The sequence below is a fragment of the Rhagoletis pomonella genome, unplaced genomic scaffold (genome assembly GCF_013731165.1).
Source record: "Rhagoletis pomonella isolate Grant_MI unplaced genomic scaffold, Rhpom_1.0 Rhpom_scaffold_00013, whole genome shotgun sequence".
Classification (NCBI taxonomy): Eukaryota; Metazoa; Arthropoda; class Insecta; order Diptera; family Tephritidae; genus Rhagoletis; species Rhagoletis pomonella.
Window position 1 is genome coordinate 9,559,224 of NW_023458567.1, and position 18,236 is coordinate 9,577,459.

The 18,236-nt window shown below is 34.5% G+C and overlaps 2 protein-coding genes across 2 annotated transcripts in view; both read left to right on the forward strand.

The window, feature by feature from the left end:
• The first annotated feature begins 3,056 nt into the window (after positions 1–3,056).
• LOC118748344 (vanin-like protein 2) lies at positions 3,057–7,654 on the forward strand. The gene is given in 3 exon segments (XM_036482717.1): positions 3,057–3,140; positions 3,327–3,978; positions 6,612–7,654. Coding segments are annotated over 3 exon segments (1,779 nt in total).
• Positions 7,655–14,103: 6,449 nt separating this feature from the next.
• The window catches only part of LOC118748752, a 305,281-nt gene continuing 301,148 nt past the window's right edge, over positions 14,104–18,236 (forward strand). Inside the window, exon 1 of the mRNA XM_036483405.1 lies at positions 14,104–14,409. The gene's annotated coding sequence lies outside the window, so the exon portion shown is untranslated. The remainder of the gene's footprint in view (positions 14,410–18,236) is intronic.

Consider the following 18,236-nt stretch of genomic DNA (forward strand, 5'->3'; position numbering starts at 1 on the left):
GCGCGCTTTTAATAAACAATTTATCTTAACAACTTGTTAAATCCAACAGTGTGACAAATGGCAGCTGTATGCGCCAACTGGGCTACCGCACGACTTGGACTAGGACACAAGTGAATTTATTAGGTGCGATACATACAAACATATGTTTATAAATGAAGGCATATGTGGAATATAAATATCTACATATGTATGTGCATATACATACATACATGTATTTTTAGTCATTACGTTTGTGTATGTGTAGTATCAATTAGTATGTCTGATAAAAGTTATTGCAATGTTTGTAGAAAATGGTGCAATACCCACTTGAGTTGATTGCTTTAACACTTTTTTTATTCAGACACGCATACATATATACATACTAGCGCATAGTCGCATAAATGAAACTTGTGATGAAATTGGTTTTAGCTTATGCTTAATAAATACTAAATTTCTAATACAAATTTCTTTCTTTTTGCTATTCTGGATTTTTTTCTTGTCGCTTATAGCAACAGTTTAGGTTAAGTTAGGTTAGGCTAGGACAGTTGATTTCACTTGTAGAACCATACTTAATATATTAAAGGTACCCTTTGTGATAACATTTGGAAAATACGGAAGTGGAGAAGACCAGATGTAGACACTTTGTATTTCACGATTTTCGTACAGTGCTTGCTGAGTTGACTAAGAGGGCAATACTGGCTAAGACAGTTGATATGCAGTATTAAAAGTAGTTTGAAAGATAAGAAAGACAAAAAATATCCTTTGCAAAATTTGCACTTGAGCAAAGCACTGGCGTGCTATTCACCAGACGCTAGTTATTTTTTTAACAAGAAAAATATATATTCTTTCAATTACATTTAATTTATAGAAACTTTTTTTATGTATTTTTTCAATTAAATTTTCTTTTAAATTTTAAATTCTATTGTTCTAAAAAGAAACATTCAATTTTCAGAAACTTATTTCATTTATTGATTTATTGGATTAAATTTTATTTTTTTTCAACAGATTTAATCATTTAATTTTTGAGAACTTAGTTTAGTTGTTTTTCCTTTTTTAATTTTAATTTCTAAAAAGCAAATTTTGTCTAATTTTATTTAATTTTTAGAAACGTATTTATTTTTTTCTTTTATTAATTCTTATTTAAATTTTTTAATTTATTTATTTTTTAATCTTTAGATTGTATTGCTATAAAAAGAAAACTATTTAATTTTAATCACATTTATTTTTATAAACTTGTTTTTGAATTTTTTAAATTAATTTCTTTAAATATAGATCATTTTTTTCTAAGTTTTAGATGTTATCGTTTTAAAAGAAAACATGTTTTTTTAATTTCATTAAATTTTTAGATATATTTGATTTTACTTTATTTTTAATTAAATTATTTAATGTACCTAATTTTTTTATTAAGATAATTTTTTTTTAATTTGTTTTAATTTGTAGAAATTAACTATATTTTATTTTTTAAAGTTAATTATTTTAAAATTTAAATTCATGTATTTCTTAAAATTCAATTTTGTTTTACTTTTTTATTTTTCACTTTTTTAGTTTCACTTAGTCCTTGGAAATGTACTTTGTGTATTTGTTTGTTAATTTATTTAAATTTTAGGAACTTACTTTATATTTTTCGTTTTGTTTTTTGTAATCAATATTTATAAATCAAATTTTAATTAATTTCAAGATTTTATTTTTTGAAAAGATTTTTTTAAATTTAATTTTTATAATCGTATGTTATATTTTTGCCTGTTTAACTCGAATTAAAATTTGTTTTATGTAATTTTCTTTTAATTTGTAGATTTTATTGTTTGAATATCAAGAAAACATATTTTATTTTTAATTTCATTTATTTTTGGAAAGTAATTTTTTTTTAATTAATTAATTTTTAATTTAATTTCGTTTTAATTTTCAGATATTATTGTACCAAAAGGATTTTTTTTTAATTTCACTTAATTTTTAGAAACGTATTTTATTTTTTTCTTCTTTATTTAATATTTAGATTCAATTGTTTAAAAAGAAAGTTTTTTTTTTTAATTTTTAGGCACTTATTTTATTTATTTTTTTTATAATTTAATTTTTTTCTAATTTTTAGATGTTAATGTTTTTTTTTGAAAATATTTAAATGAAAGTCAATTGAAGTCATAAGGTCGACTATCAGAAGTGATTAATGGACCTTAAGAATGGAAAACCTGAAACTCGATTTTGAAGTCAAGAATCGATTCCGCGCGTGCTTTTCCCATCCCTACTACAGATGAAATTAAAAAAGTTACAATAAATTAATAACATAAAATGAGTTAAAATGAAATCAGCGATTCTTAAACTTTTTCCTGCCTTGCGAGGATGCCGTACACCCAGTTATGCTCTTTAAATTTCATATTATCCTCGCTGTAGCGCTCACCATCTCCTCTCAACGTCCAACAGCTATCCATTGCTACGCCTTTATCGCCTTCAAGTGCGGCTATTAATTCAATTTCTTAGCCATAATAAATTTAATTTCGCTGCTACAGCATGCCTAGCGAGACTGCAGCTGAGCACATGCTTTAAATTGAGGTGAGTAAAGTGAGCCGATTTACTCAGAGGAATGCGGCACTTTGTAGCAAAGGCAGAAAAAAAGCTGGCAAACCTTAAATACAATTCGTCTTTAAAGAAATGACTTTTTATGGCACTTGAATGAAATACTTGTTCATTCAGTGTTAATCAAACTGTCGGTGGGCGCCTGCAAATATGTTACAAGTCTACTGTGTTACCTGGGCTTATCAGAAAGATTAAGGCGCTACTAAAACAACTATCGACACGCTGATTAGTTAGAATTTTGCACGAAAATTGTGATAAATTGATAAGATTAAATATAATGGCTTAATAATGTGTAAAGTTTAGTCGCTTTCCGGCGATGCGGTGATTATAAAGACTCACCAAAATCGACCAAACATCATTCAAACTTTGGTCGGTGTTGCGCTGGTAGCTGAGGTGATTCGTTCGTCGATTCTGCGGACGTAAACTACAAAGGGGGTTTTCGTCACAAACCTCTGGAGAAAAGCTGAAAAGGAGTGATATAAGAAACGCAGCGTCCGAGTGTTCTTCCAATGTTTACCAGCAACTTCTGTAGTGCAGCTAAGCTTTTCCTGCTCCTTGCTGGCTCACTCCAGCTTCTGCCCACTACAAATCAGGTTAGTTTTTTCAAACAGCCATTGGTCACATAGCCGCTTATCGCATTAACAGTTGAACACCGCCTTATCTCTCCTCTAAAACAAACAGGGTTATTAAACTTAAATAGTTGTTTATTTGCACATACTGTCTGTCTGTCTGTTAGGCGACAAATCAATTAACTAACTGCTTTCCTTATCAACTTTCAGAGCCCAATTAATCTACCAGCTGTTGCTAATGCCACTTCTCCCTACTACACTGCCGGCGTTGTTGAGTTTAGCCCATCCAACTCGTTGGAAGACAACCTCGTCGGCTTTTTGGAGCTAATCAGTTCAGCCGATGCTGAAAGCACCGACATCATCGTCTTTCCGGAGAGTACTTTGAACAACATAGACACGGCTACCTATGTGCCCGATCCAGATCTGCAGCTCAATACATCCGCCTGTCTGCTCGGCAACACCAGCATCTATTCAGACTTTCTTGTACAACTCTCGTGCAGCGCACGTCAGGCGCGCAAATATCTGGTTATCAATTTGACAGAACGTGAAAATTGTTCCACTACGACGCTCGATCCACGTCCCTGCGCTAGCAATGGTTTAAATATTTACAACACTAATGTGGTGTTCGATCGTGAAGGGCGCGTTATTTCACGCTATCGCAAATGGAATTTGTATGGTGAACCGAAGAATACAACTGCCACAGTAGAGTTGAGCATTTTCGAAACGGATTTCGGTGTTCGTTTTGGCCAGTTCACATGCTTCGATATACTATTCTACGAGCCAACGCAGACGCTAGTTGATTTGGGCATCCGAGATTTGGTCTATCCAACAATGTGGTTTTCGCAGCTACCCTTCTTGACAGGTGAGTAAGTTGAAATGGCGAAGGTCGAAATGCCTTTCGTAAGTTTTCCGCAGACCGAGACTACATCGAGGCAATACAAAATTTGTATACACTGGCGTCACGTCTAAATATGATTTAATCTGTCGGAGTATATAAAATGTAGTCCTTCCTCTGGACCAAGTTGAGCTTGACGAAACGCTCGTAAACATTCCGTAAATAGTTCCGTCGGAAGAGATGAGACGTATCTTTGGAGTACCAGTGTGAGCTTGTTCTTTTTCACGAGGTTACAAATCACTGCGAGCGATCAATGTTTGAGGATAGCGAACAGTCTGTTGGCTCCCAAGTGGAGCTTTTTGAGCTTCAGACAAGGAATATTGCACTCTCTGGCGCAGTCAGACCTCTACAGAAATTTGTTTTTCCCTGCACCAAAGAATCGATTTTGTGACCCATATATGTATGTATGTATCTCACCATATAACAAAATAGCGTGGCGTGATGTCTGAACGCCTAAAATATCAATTTGATTAGGTTGCTATCTTTTTCTGATAACATCGTACTTTCGTTTTGTTTATAAAAGTTGTACCACTTTGCAGAAACATCATTAGATTTTTTGTGTGTTTGATTTGTCATCGTTCTAACCAGATTAGATTAGGCTTCTAAACTTATCAAACAGTGAAGTTCTCGCATACTTGGCTCATTGAACTTTCACAGAGTTTGGACTTTAAACTCATCATTAAATTCTACTGCGGATGGCGCCTTTTCTGTTGATTCCACTGGGTTGATATTTACCAGAGGCAAGTAAGCACTTTCATACTCCATATCAGTTAGAGAGTCAGACAATTAACGTTCATTTTGTTCTCCTTTCGTTTCTAATCTAGTGGTATGAGATAGTCCTCGATCTGGCGGCTATATCTTCTGGTCCAAAAATGCCGGTAGTTTTCTTTTCTCGCCTCGATAAGAGTTAAGAGCAGGTTTTTGAGAAGGTTTTCAGCAGTAAGCTCTCTGAATTTTAACTGTCATCGTCTCTTATCAAGGGTGGTGTCTTTCAAGATGCTTCAACATATTTAAATACTGGCATAGGCATGTGGAATCTAGGCCCCTATTTGGTAGGTAAGTAGAGAACTCAGTGTTGGGTTAAGTGAGGTTAGGTTAGAAAGGCGCGTACTTCCACCCGGTGTGCGAGGAGGAGGCGCATCCTTCTATTCAAGCTGTTAGTATAAGCTCTGTCAAACCATTTACTATCCCGTGGAGGTTCGATATTCTCACCTCAGCTATCTCCCGTAGAGCAGCGCTCCGACATGCAAGCATCTCGGTACCAATAAGCAATGCGGAATGGACACACTAACCCCCTTGGTAGGGTTCGAGGCCTATCTAAAGCTCTGCCGTGCTATGGGTCCGGCATCCGGTTGCAATGCAACTCTACATCGAGCAAACAAATGTCAAATCTACCGGCATTTAGATATTGAACCCCAATCATCACGATACTCCCCGAAGTACTGTACCTAAGAAGAGACCGCAGTAAAGTCTGGGGGCACCTGTTCCCATGGTACCAGAATTAAGTCTCCGGTTAGACCTCGTAGCCGAAGCTACTACCAGTTGAGATGCCATACCACATTGGACCGGTGAGCATCAACTCACAGATTGCTCTGCACGTCTACGCCAAATTTGTCGCTGTCCAACCCGTGGAAGGGGACTACTAAAGTCGTACCGTTCAACCGTCCATTTTACTCCTATGCTGTCAAGATTCCTCACGTCCGAACATTTCTGGCTTTCACAGAGGATGGAGGTACGTCTTGTGCAAAAAAGCATTAAGAGGACCGAGCCCCGTTAAAAGAAACCCCAAATTCAGACATAGCCCAAAGTCCGGATTTTCACCCTGTTATGATACCGGTAAGAGCCCTTACTGTAGATTTGCTTTGTGTCAATACTTCCTCAGTACGACTCATATTGAGTCTCGGCTACAGGGATCTTCTGATTTCTCAGTCGTCCCGATTGATCCAAAGATCGTTGGCTACGGTGGTGTATTCTACAATCCGTTTGACAGAAAAGAATTCGGTGGCAGAAAGGACTTATCCGCTTCGCTAATTTGCATTTCCGAGCCGTATATAGCCATCGCATTGGCTATTTCCTACCCCTCTATATTGCTAAGTCCAGGAACCCAGCAGAGACGGTTTCGACGTGACTCACTGAAGCCATCGTTGTATGACAATTCCGAACTGCTTTCGACTTTAACACACTGGAGACTAATGTTTTCAATGTCAGTACCCGGCTGCCAACGAATACAGTCACGTTCCCTGACAGAGACTTACTATCAGCCACCTTCTCTATGGAAACAATCTCTACCTTGCCTAGCCTACAGTTTCCCACAGTCTACCATTTTATTTTCATAAAGTTGCTCATGAGCTGTCCAATTCTGAGCTTTCCACATCCTCATAGATCAAGACCCCTTCTCAATTTGATCCATCTAAAGTTCCGTTTCATTTGTAACCGCCGAGTTTTCGCCATCCACAAAGGCGTCTTCCCGCAAGATCTTTCCCAAATTAAGTGATGCCTTGTTATACCAATAAAGACATAGTAACGCTCATCTACCCAGGAGTTCCAAGTCCAGCGCCTTTCCCAATTTACACTTACACATCCCCTTTCTTTCCTTTCAGCCGTCCAAGTTCAACAGTCGTGGTCCTACATAAACGATGTCAACTTTCTGGCCGCCGGTGCGAACCGACCAGCCGTTGGCTCCACGGGTACCGGCATTTACGCAGGTCGCGAAGGTGCTTTGGTATCCGTTATGAACACGGGCAGTGGTGTGCGTCAACTCTACGTCGCGCAAGTACCTAAATTAGGCCAAACGCAAAATGGATTACAAGTTACCAGAGAGCATAAGAGTACAGCGCCAACATTGCAGCAAGCACCGCGTCTCAGTCAGGCTGATATTTTCTTGAAACGCGATTATATGGAAGAATATAACACCATGGAAGTGAATCACAATAGTTCGGTGATCATGCTTTGGTACTCTCTTTGTTACAAAAAATTCTGTTGCTCATTTACGCTATGGCCTTATCATGTAAACTCTGCACCTCTTGCTGCCGATGAGGAACATTATGTTTACCGAGTTGGTGTCTTTAAGGGCAGGCGTTATGAAACAGGCGCTGAGACGACGAATGCCTTACGAACTTGTGCAGTTTTTGCTTGCACCGGACCGAATATAACCGACTGTGGTACACTTTTTGCGGCTAATGTCACACAAAAAAGGCATATTGGTTTTACACGTATCATGATTGAAGCTGACTTCCCAACGGTTAATCAATCGCTGTTGATGCCGAATAGCTTGCGTGATGATTTACTGCCGTTGGATGTGAATGAATTCGAGTGGGATGAGTCGCGGAATGAGGAGTACGTATGACTTGGTTTGGGTAGAATTTTCAACACTCTAAAAAATTTTATTACTCTTCTTCTTTTCTTTTCACTTTACAGTGGTACGCGTCATGTGCGTTACTTTTCGAATACAAATACAACAAATCTCTTGGCTTTTGCAATCTACGGCAACTATTATGATGACCTTGGTTCGAATGAAGAGGAAACCACCACCACTGCGGTACCTACGACTGAACCAGGTGCAGGAGATGGTGTAGGAACTTTAGTGAAACCTTTCATGCTGTTGTGGATCTTAGCTGGGTTGTTGAGTGTAGTTTTGAAGTAGACAAGAGTTTTTTTTTTTGATAGAAAATAAATGAAATACAAAGAAGTTTATGTTCTTGATGTCTTTTTGAATGGGTATTTGAGAAACTCTTGAGGATGAACTCCATTTTGAACGCAAGGAACTGAATAACATTATCTTGGAAGTAATAGTGCATCCTATTTTGGTCTCTGTGGCTCGAAACAAAAATCTTCACCAAATTACTATGCCGGTGCGAACTTACGTCAGTACTCTTCTAGCACTCGCTTTGAACTCAAAGATTTAAAGCCTAATCAATTTGATTAAGGGTGGCTTGTTTATGGGCTAATTCTTCCGACACTGTGGGGAAAACGATTTATTTTAGAACGAATGCCCGTCCTGCCTTCGCATTCCTTAACCTTTCGCAAAATTTAATATTTTGTCCTCGCCTAGTGGAGCTAAACCAATAGAAATTCACCTCTTTATTTGGAATATTGGTAGGTCATTGACGCCAAAGCGCCAAAGTTCCTCTTGTGTTTTGAAAGATTGACAGCCGAGGTAATTAATCTTAGTCCCGCTCTGCCTGTCGAGTCTCCGGTAAAGGTCGAGGGTTATAGCTTCACTTCAGTAAAAGGCACACTTTAATACCGACGGTTCATAATCAGCCATATGAACTTTATAGCTTCGTATGTCTGTGAGGCAAACAGTTAACAAGACCTCAAAGGAACCTTTAGTTGTATCCGTCTTGACTGCAGAGGCCTCCTCGAGCCCTTCTGTTGGTTCAACAACCAAGCAGTGTTCTTAAAAGTCGATTTTTCCTGGGAACCACATCAAGCTGACCGGAAAGTACTAACAAATGGCGAGGGAGAATTCAGGTATACTCTAAACATATTTGTTTCTTTGAGCCACCTAGCTATCATTTTAGGGCGCAGCTATGAGACCGTTTGGTTAGAAAAGGTTGATACAATTTTCTTCAAAAATATTGAAGGCATTGGAAAGGTGCATGAAAGTGTTTTCGTCAGAATAGTTCTCTTGAAACTGTAATCTCCAACCTAAACCCTTTTTAACACTTCTTTAACCAGGTACACTAAAAAGGATACATACATCACTACTAAATAAGATATGGTTTCATGGCACCAGTAAGTTAAGGTCATTCTTACTCGTTACTCAATGCGGGGACTCCAAGAGAACTTTCAGTCCAGTAACACTCCTAAATAACTCAAAGCCACCTACTGAGCTTAATTCGTTTCCGACTTCCTTTCCTCGTAGCCAATTTTATGTCACGACCTCATAAGTCTGGCTGCTATTTAGGTCTTTCTTCTGTGTACGTTATATAGGGTACTTTCAGAGTTACAGGCAATGTTTTGTAAGGATCCCCTCGAGATAGTTTACAGTGACGGTTAGCTTCCCTGGAGGTGGAATTCTTAGGGTTTTCCACCGCAGATCTCTGACTTACCCAGCCTTGTCTTAAAATAGCCAAGTGCGGCCATAGCCCATGCATCGCTGAGTATTTATATGCAGGTTAAGCAAAGTTCCTAAGTAGCAACAACAATAAGTAATTATCTTGTAATAATTTAGACCTCTTAGTTTCGGAGTTGTACTAGTACTCTCCCAAAACGGTCCTCCCGTTTGCCAATTTTTAGTAGTGGTTTTAGATGACGTCTTGCCTTTTTGGCGTGGTAGACGATATGACAGGGTCCAGTAAGGACTTTGTCGCATTTTTCTCTCTCACATTCGCTCCGAGTGGGTTCTACTCATTCTCGTGGACGTCGAAAATGCTCTTTAGTTCACGCACCGACCATCTTATTTTCAGAGGTGTCCAGTAAACTACGAATTTAATAAGACATACCGAGAGATGGATTCAGACTTGACTGGATAGGATTCCACATAGCCTAAACCTTTCGGGTTTGGTTGTAACATTAGAAGTTCTAACGTCAGCCTAATGGTGCTTACGGCGTTTATTTTGGACCTGAGCCTGCTTCCTTCCTTCTTCCTACTCCCAGAAAGCTCTAATCAACTAAAGGTCCAACACTACGCTAAGTCTGAGTAGTCATTTGTTGAAGTCACAAATGAGAAAATCGTCTCCGAGACTACATAAATAGCTGATTACGGGACTATATTTAGACCAAGAAATGTACTAAGTCTAAAGCTTTACAACGAACTTTGAGCTTGAAAAAATGTCACATCTCAGAGTAGAGGGCTTCAGAACTTTTCGAAATTGAAAAATATCGTTGATTGGTCTCCAACTTAACATCCTAATGTAGTATAATGCAAAAAAGTCAAACGAGGTTGAAAGCAATGGCATAAGCTTCTTAAATGCTTTAAATAAAAATATGATAGTCCTTTTCGGAAAAGCCAGACAAAATTGACGGTGTTTTAATTTTTAAAGCAGATCACATGCGACTTTCCATATTCAATATCAAAAGCCTCCCTGCGTTAGTGTAGGTAATGCTGGCAAGCAGCGGAAAACAAGCAAATGTTCATTCATCCAACTTTTCCGGTACCACACTGATAAGAGAGTTAAAAGAGAAAGCATGTAAGTCATGGGAAAAAGTGTGTGGCGGCTGGACCCGCTAACCCTCACCGCCGCTCGTACAACCACTAGTACGCGTATATGTACATATGTAGGATATAATGCAGTTGAATAAAGATTTTTGCTTGCTGCTCCACATAAGTACCTACAAACTAAACATGGCTGAATGCGGCTGTTTGTGTGTCAGTAAGTTATACGTGAGTTCATGCTTGTTGTTGGCGCAAACTGTTGCTCCACTTGTTAGCATTCAACAGTCTCGGTGTATATACATATGTATGTATGAATTGACACATACGTATGTAAGTACATAGAAATTGGGAAATACCCATTCACCTTCTGTGAGCTGGCAGTTCAAGGAGAAAGTTTTGGCGCTGGGAGAGCGCAATGTGACTATAGCTTCCATTGTTGGAAGAGCGGAAGAGCGCGAAAGCTGAAAAATCCTCAATTACTTGTAGAGATTTACGGATTTGTAGCGACTGTTGGAGCAGTAGAATTTGTGGCACGAATACAATGAATTATTAAAAAAAAAATGTGGAGAGTTTGTGTAGCGCACCTGAAATTTGATGTAGAAAAGTATATTTGTGTAGTAAATCTGTGCGTAAAATATTCATGAAATATTAAATGAACTTGCGAATTAATGGAAGTCGTTTAAAGTGCGTATCCAAAAGTGGAAGTGTGACTGAAAATGAAGCTGTTTGCAGGACTTTGTTTTAGAGATTGAAATAGGAAGTGTTTGTTATTTTGCGTAGTTTAAAGTAATGTAGAAGTGCGGAAAATTGATGAAAAAGGCGATTCTATAAAAAAGTAAAATTTAAAATTTTTTTCTTTCATAATTATTCCTAGAAATAAATTTTTTAAGGATATTTTTAAAAGGTTCTGAGAACATGATTCTATAAAAACAAAATATAATTTAAAATTTTTTTTCATAATTATTCCTAGAAGCGAGTACTTTAAATCTTAAAAAAAATGCTAACACGTAAGTATAATAAAAAAATTTATTTTAGTTTTTAGTGAGTTTTCTTTGTTTAAATTTTTCTAAGTTGTAAATTTTTTTCAAATTTTTTTTCTGACGGAAGTTCACTAAAATTTCTCCAATTCGTTGAATTTTTGCCTCTTAAACAATTTCTTACCTTCTATACATATCGAACATTTTATTTGCTTTTGTGGAGATTTTTGGAAATACTATAACCTTTTCCCGCGTTTTATTAAAACAAAGTTCAGTGAGATTTGTTCTTTGAAATTCTAAATGTGCTAAGAAAAATTGAGATAATTTTAAATACAAAAAAAAAAAATTAAAATTATTGGTTTTCAAAAATTATCTTTAAATTTTTAACGCATTGAAAAATGTACGCCACAACTTTTTAAGCCATCGCAAAAAACTTCGTGTAAATAATTTAAAATTTTGAATTAAAAAAAGGATAACCCTGTGGATACTTGGTAGAATTCATCTAATTCATCTAAAAAATTTTGACTGAGATTTTTCTCTAAAATTTTTGATAAATATTTGAATTAATAGAAAATAACCTTTTGCTTTCAAAATTTTAAATTTTAATTTTCAATAATTAAAAATTTTTTGTATGCTGAAAAATATGTTAAAAATAAGTCTATATATATGATATTTAACTTACATAAACACGTTTAATAATATAAGAAGTAATTGCATAATTTACATTTTTGGAGATCTCATCTTACAATTAATAAGTTTGAAAAAGAGAATATGTTTAGACTAATGGATTATATTATTAAATGTGCGATATGTATGTATGTAATCACTTTTATTTTCATTATTTCCACAACATTTGAATGTTTAAATGCACTTTTTTAAATTTTCAATAAGTACTTGTTTAAAACCAATTGTACTATTTGGCTAAAAAACTTCATAACACTTTGTGAAAAAAAAATAAAAATTTGTTTACTTTTTCAACGTACGAGTATATAACCTTTTTGCCAAATATTTTCGTTAATACAAAAACTTATTGGTTCTTAAAACTGTTATTTTTAAAATCTTGAAAAATTATTCACCAGAATTTTTTAGCAGTCAGAGAAGCCTTGTATAAATATTTAACAGTTTCACAAAGTTGTCATTAATTAATTCAAGTTTAGTTTTTAAAACTTTGCTAAATTTGTTACTGTCACTCTCAATAATATTTCGGTTAAGTGAAAAATTTTGAAAATTTGATTATTGAGATATTTTTTTTTTCAATATTAAATATTACAAGTACTTGCTTATTTAGAAAAAATGTTCTACTTTGCTAAAAGAATCTCAATAAATTTTCTGAAAAAATTTTAATTTCTTCTTACATTGGTCTACCTTTTCTTAGTTGAAATGTACGTAACCTCCTGCCAGCAATTAGAAAATAATTTTATCGCCTACTGCCAAGATGTCACTATTTCGTCCCCATTCTAAGTTAAGAGGGGATCATTACACAAAAACAACATACAATTTTAACGGAATTTGTATTCTTCAAGCAAATATTCAGACGATAAATTACTGTAACGTTTGTCAATAATTTGAAATTGAAAAAAGCATTATTGCGTTTTCTTGTCGTTGAAGAATTTCACGAGACGCTTTGGTGGCACAGTTCTTCTCGCAAGCGGGTAAGAATTCGAAAATGTAGCGATATCACCGGCGATGAGTTGCATAGAAATGTCGTATCGAATTAGTTACTTCAGCGATGGAAAATGCTGGCAGGGTATGAGCATAAATTATTTTCTAAATATTTTTTTTTTAATGATTTTGATATGATGTCATATAAATTAATATGTCGCTTTGTATATCACACATACATACGTAGGTAACTCCTTTAAAATTCTTGTATATTCTAAAAATAGTGTAAACATACACGAATAAAAAAATACTTAAAGCTTCCCGATTTCCACAAATAAAACTCGCCACCTTAAACTCCCGCCGACCACCTTCCTCCCGCTCCCACTTACCCGCTTCCAATACTTTTGAGATCCCGCCAATTGGCGCGCCAGATAATCGCCCTGACGCAGATCCGCATGAATGAAAGTGTTTGGAGACTCTCCAAGCAACCAACGGCGGCCACCTGCAATTGGAGACTTTCAGGTGCAAATTCCAAATAAAGCTAAAAAATAATTCCCTTCAATGGACATATCTGGCTCAACAGCGCGCTAAACCATTTCCAGCTCTGCGCTGACGGTTGCCGACCCACCGCAATAGCGGGCTAGCACTGCTTTGAGCTGTTGCGGCGGCGGCGGCATGTGCCGAGCGGATGGCCAGCCAGTAAGTCGGCAGGCGAACAGGCGCCAACGTGTGCTTCGGTGGTGCCGAAATGCCCGTAACGAGGGAGCGGGCGTACCAGGAGGGTGGGACGCTAACTTTCAAAGAGTGTGTGTTCGTGTGCATGTGCGTCGACAGGGAAATTTTTTGGAATTTTCCCTAGCAATTTGGCAAGCTACTGAGCAGCAAGAGCTCTCCAATATCGCTGGCCAAGACTAGTAGGCTTTCAGCCTCCGAGCGGACAGCAACACGAATTTCCTCCCTCCGAAGGGATGCGCGCGTGCGGTGAATATTTTTTTCTGAGTGGTGTTTAGACTAATACATATATTCTCACATGAGTGTATATAGGCACACACGCACAAAGGCAGGGCTATACTAGTGACATTCATACCAAAGTATATGAAATGTAAATGAATATAGGCGCTAATATCAATACGTATTGGTACATATGTAAGTGTGTGTGCGCACGTGAAAATGTCAGTGAATAAATAAATACATACATTGTGTGCAAAAATTTAAAACAAACAAAAAAAAAATACCAAAAAAATTTAAATACAATAAAGAGTTTAAAGTGCAGTGAATTGAATGTGCGTGAGTAGTAAAAGCAGAAATTTGCAACAAGAATTTTTAAATATTTTTGAGAGTGAAAATGCTATCAGCTGGAATTTGAGCGGAAAATTCGCTGAAAATTTTGTGAAATTGGGGCAGTTAAAAAAAGATGCGAAAGCAAATGAATTAAATTAAACAGTGTGAGTTAAAATTTTTGATAGAAAAATATTATTGTGAATTTTCGAGAATAAATTCGAGAAAGAACGTGCGTTTAAAATGGATGCAACATTTGCAACAAAAAAATATTGAAAAAAATTTATAGATTCAGAAAAAAAGTGCAAATAAAAAATTCCATGTTTTTCATTATTGCAGTCAGGTGATGGTGTTGAAAAAGTGTTGAAGTGGTTCCTAAAGAAAACTTGTAATTATTTTGGAGCAGGTGAGGATCAGGAGGAGAGTACAAGGAAACGAAAGGTAGTGAAATGTTTCAACACATACATTCATATATTTATGCCCTACACACAATGCAGCAAATATTGATTCGTATATGTAACAGAAAATATAAACTAAGTAATTTACACAACTTCAATTTCAAAAAAAAAAAACAATATAACCCCTAGGCTAAACACCTTTTAAAAAAATTTTCTGACAAAATTTGTAAATTTCATAATATTTTATAATTTTAGTTCCAAACCAAAAAAGTTAATTGTTAAGTGGACTTTTCTAAAAGAAAGTATTGAACATTTTTGAATACAACATTCTACTTTCTTTGAAAGCTTATCTGAATTTGAATAAAAAATTGTTTGATTGTTTTCATTTAAGTTTTATAAAACTACTTATTATGATAAAAAATGGTAGGTTTTGGCGATATTTTTGTTATGAAATCCCGAGTTCATACCTTTAATTTTTTGGAAGTTGAAAAAGTTTAAAAATTTAAAAAAAGAAATCGAATCCTTGATAAATTTGCGCAAAATGTTTCTAATACATTTGTTTGTTTAATTCCTATAAAAAACTTCAAATTAGTTTGTAGGAAAAAAGTTAATTGTTTGAGTCAATCAGGCTATATTTTGTAAATTTTTTTTAAATTATTGCAAACTAAAAAATTTTTTAAGTACCAACAAATCTTGAAATCCTTGCTAATCACATACAAAGATATTCGTTCAAGATTTTTTCCTAATTAAAAAACAATTGTTGTTTTTCTTTTTATAGAAAGTAATTTTTGATGATTTTTTACATAACTGAAATACCCAAAAACGTACTTTGTAATGCTTAAATTTTTTTTGAAGGGAAAAAAGTTGAAAAAATTTTAACTACAAAACATATTTACACACTCTTTGAAATTTTTTAAGTAATAACAAAAAAAGTTTTTAATAAACGTTTATAAACAGAAAAGTGTGCATGGCTGCATATTATAGGAAATTTAATATAAAATGATAATTGAAATTTGAAAATTTCTCAGCAGAAATTTTAATATATTTTTTTTAAGCTCGCCCTTAATAGTAATACAAATTTCCAAAAATTACTTTACACAACTAAATTCTTTTTTAAAAATCTGAATTTTTGTTTGTATTTTTTTCAATTGACATTTGCATTTGTGCATATTTTAAATATGTTTTGGCATTTATAAAATATTTAAATTTTAAATTTAATAACTTGTAAGGGCCGTTTTTACAGTGAGGAGTTTACTCTCATTGGGTAGTTAACTACAAGTTTCCAGTACAAAAATTTAAAGTTAATTGCCGAACTTTAGTTAACCCCCCACTGTGAAAACGGCACTAAGTGGCTTTCTAAAATCAAGGGTTAAAGGAAATTTAAAATTGCATAATTTTTCTATGAACTTAAGTTAAAGAAAATTGATAAGTTTTTGTGACAAAATTGTGGAATTTTTTTCCAAAATTTAAATTAAGAACAAACAAATTTTAGTTTAACTTGTGACAATTCAATTTTTTTCCGGAAAAGAAAAAGTAGCATGTGGACAAATTTTCAGTGATTTTCGAGCTTATATTAAAAGAAATTTTAGAAAATATTATTTAATAAAAAATGTTATAATTTTGTGTGAACATACATATATTTTAGTGTACTTCATTAAATCTGTTATTTTGGCTTCAGTGAAATTGCAGTGAATTTGCCAGGAATATAGAGAAGGTATTTCTGGAATTTGATTGGTAGTTTCTCCAACTAGTATGAAATGCGAAAGCACTCAAAGTTGTATATATAAAAATAATAAGTCCGTTGAGAATCGCAGACAATTTCTTTCTGTATGTCAAAAGGAAGGCATAAGTATTATTACAACGCTTTGATGATTTAAAAATCAACTCTGATAATTAAAACTTTGTACTCAAAACCCTTCGTTATAAAAGTTATGAAAATACCTTCAACTTCTTATGAAATCTAAACAAATTTTTTTAAGGGATCTCTTAGGCTCGCGCTGTTTTTGATGACTTTGCCCATTGGAACTTTGATACATTTTAATTTAAAGATTACTTTTGAATTTGTTCTAATTTTTTTATCTAACGCTAAACTACGTTGTACACATAAGTAGGCATGTATGTATGTATATATTTTGTTTGCAAACTCTTAAAGCACACTTTTTCAAATGCATAAGTTTTCCTCGAAATCCTTTGCGTCAATTTCATTTCTTGCCGGTAGCTTATGTTTCATACATATTAGAAACATTCATTTCCTCTACTTGCATCTCAAGTGTATGCGCCCTCATTTGCCGTTAGACATTTTAATTAAAGTGAGATTGCACTGAGCACAGGAAGAAAGCAAAGCAAAGCGTAGCAAACAAAATTGAGCTGAGCCAAGAAGCAGTTGGACTGTATGAACTTAAAGAGAAAGAAAAAGCGGAAATGCAATGAAAGAAGTTGAAGAGAGCGATGTGAAAGTAGAAAGAATTTTTCGATTGAGTAAGATTTGTGTGCACAAAAAAAAGGAAATTTTTTAAAAAATATACCAAAAGTGAGGGAAAATTACATAAATTTAAAAATCGCCAGTCGTATTTTGAAATTCACCAGATAATATTTTTGCCTCGGAAAATTACTTAATAAGCAACGGAAGCTTTTGAAAATATACAAATTAAAATACTCACACTAAAATCAGCCTTCTTTGGAAGTCAGTCTTTGTTTCAATGCAGTCAGTGCGAATTTTTAAGCTGATTTGTTAGCCAAGATAATTTTAATTTTTCAGTGCGCCAGTGGTGTCTAAAAACGTGTAACTTGAGCAAGTGAGAGATATGGTATTGCAGCGTGAATTGCAAATAATAAGACGTCGCATAATATTTAGATGCACGCAGTTTGAGAAACGTAAACTATTGTAGGAATTTTCTAAACTGTGGGCAAACCCAGTGAGAGATCTCTATTGTACAAAGCATGACGCACAGTGTGGAAAATGAACTTTTTTGTGACAAAATCTAAAATCTCGAAAACAATCACAGCTAGCGAAATAAATTTATCAGTATTTTTTGAGGTTTACGAAAAATTTGTTCGTTGGCTATAAAAATTATCTTGTCCTTGAAATTGACCTTTAAAAAATAGGCGACATGGAAAGTGTATCCAATAAAATTTAAAGAAAATTTAAACCCATGTTTTTGCTGTACTTCCGTCAAGAAATCCATTTCCAGGGTTATAAGAACCGAAAAACACATTTTTTGTTTAAAACTTTTCAAAACTATTATTTGTTACTGTTATATGGTCAAAATAGCAAAAAATTTGAAAACCATCCTTTTATGAAGGCTATTTTAAAGGTCTAAGCGCACTGCTTACCACTACACAACGGCGACAGTTAAAAATATCTAAAATAAAACTGCATTCAAACTTTTTGAATAAAACCACAAATTAAAAAAAAAATTAGACTCTTCCGTACTCAAGGCTCAAGATTACTTAAAAAAAAACGTATGCTTAACAATAAAAAAATAATATTTTTAAGTCATCTACTTTTTGGCCATAATTAATTTTTGCTACAAAAATGGGTCAAATTACCTATAATGCAATGGTTCCAACGGAGCATTCTTGATTTGAATGAAATGATTTTTGAAAGAACTTTTCTCTCAGCACATTAAAATTTCTGCTAAAGCAAAAAAAAAAATAAATACTTTATTACGGAAGTCATGCAAAATTCGAAATTTTAGAATTTTCCCAATTTTGCACGTTTATTTTTTGAATATCTTAAAAACTATTATACATAGTTACAAAAATGGCTCTGGCTTCGTTTTGAAGGTGATAATCGGGCTTTATTACAGAATTTTGAAATTTAAAATATCGTAAATGTAAAAACTTATATAAATTTTAGGATTTTTTTTT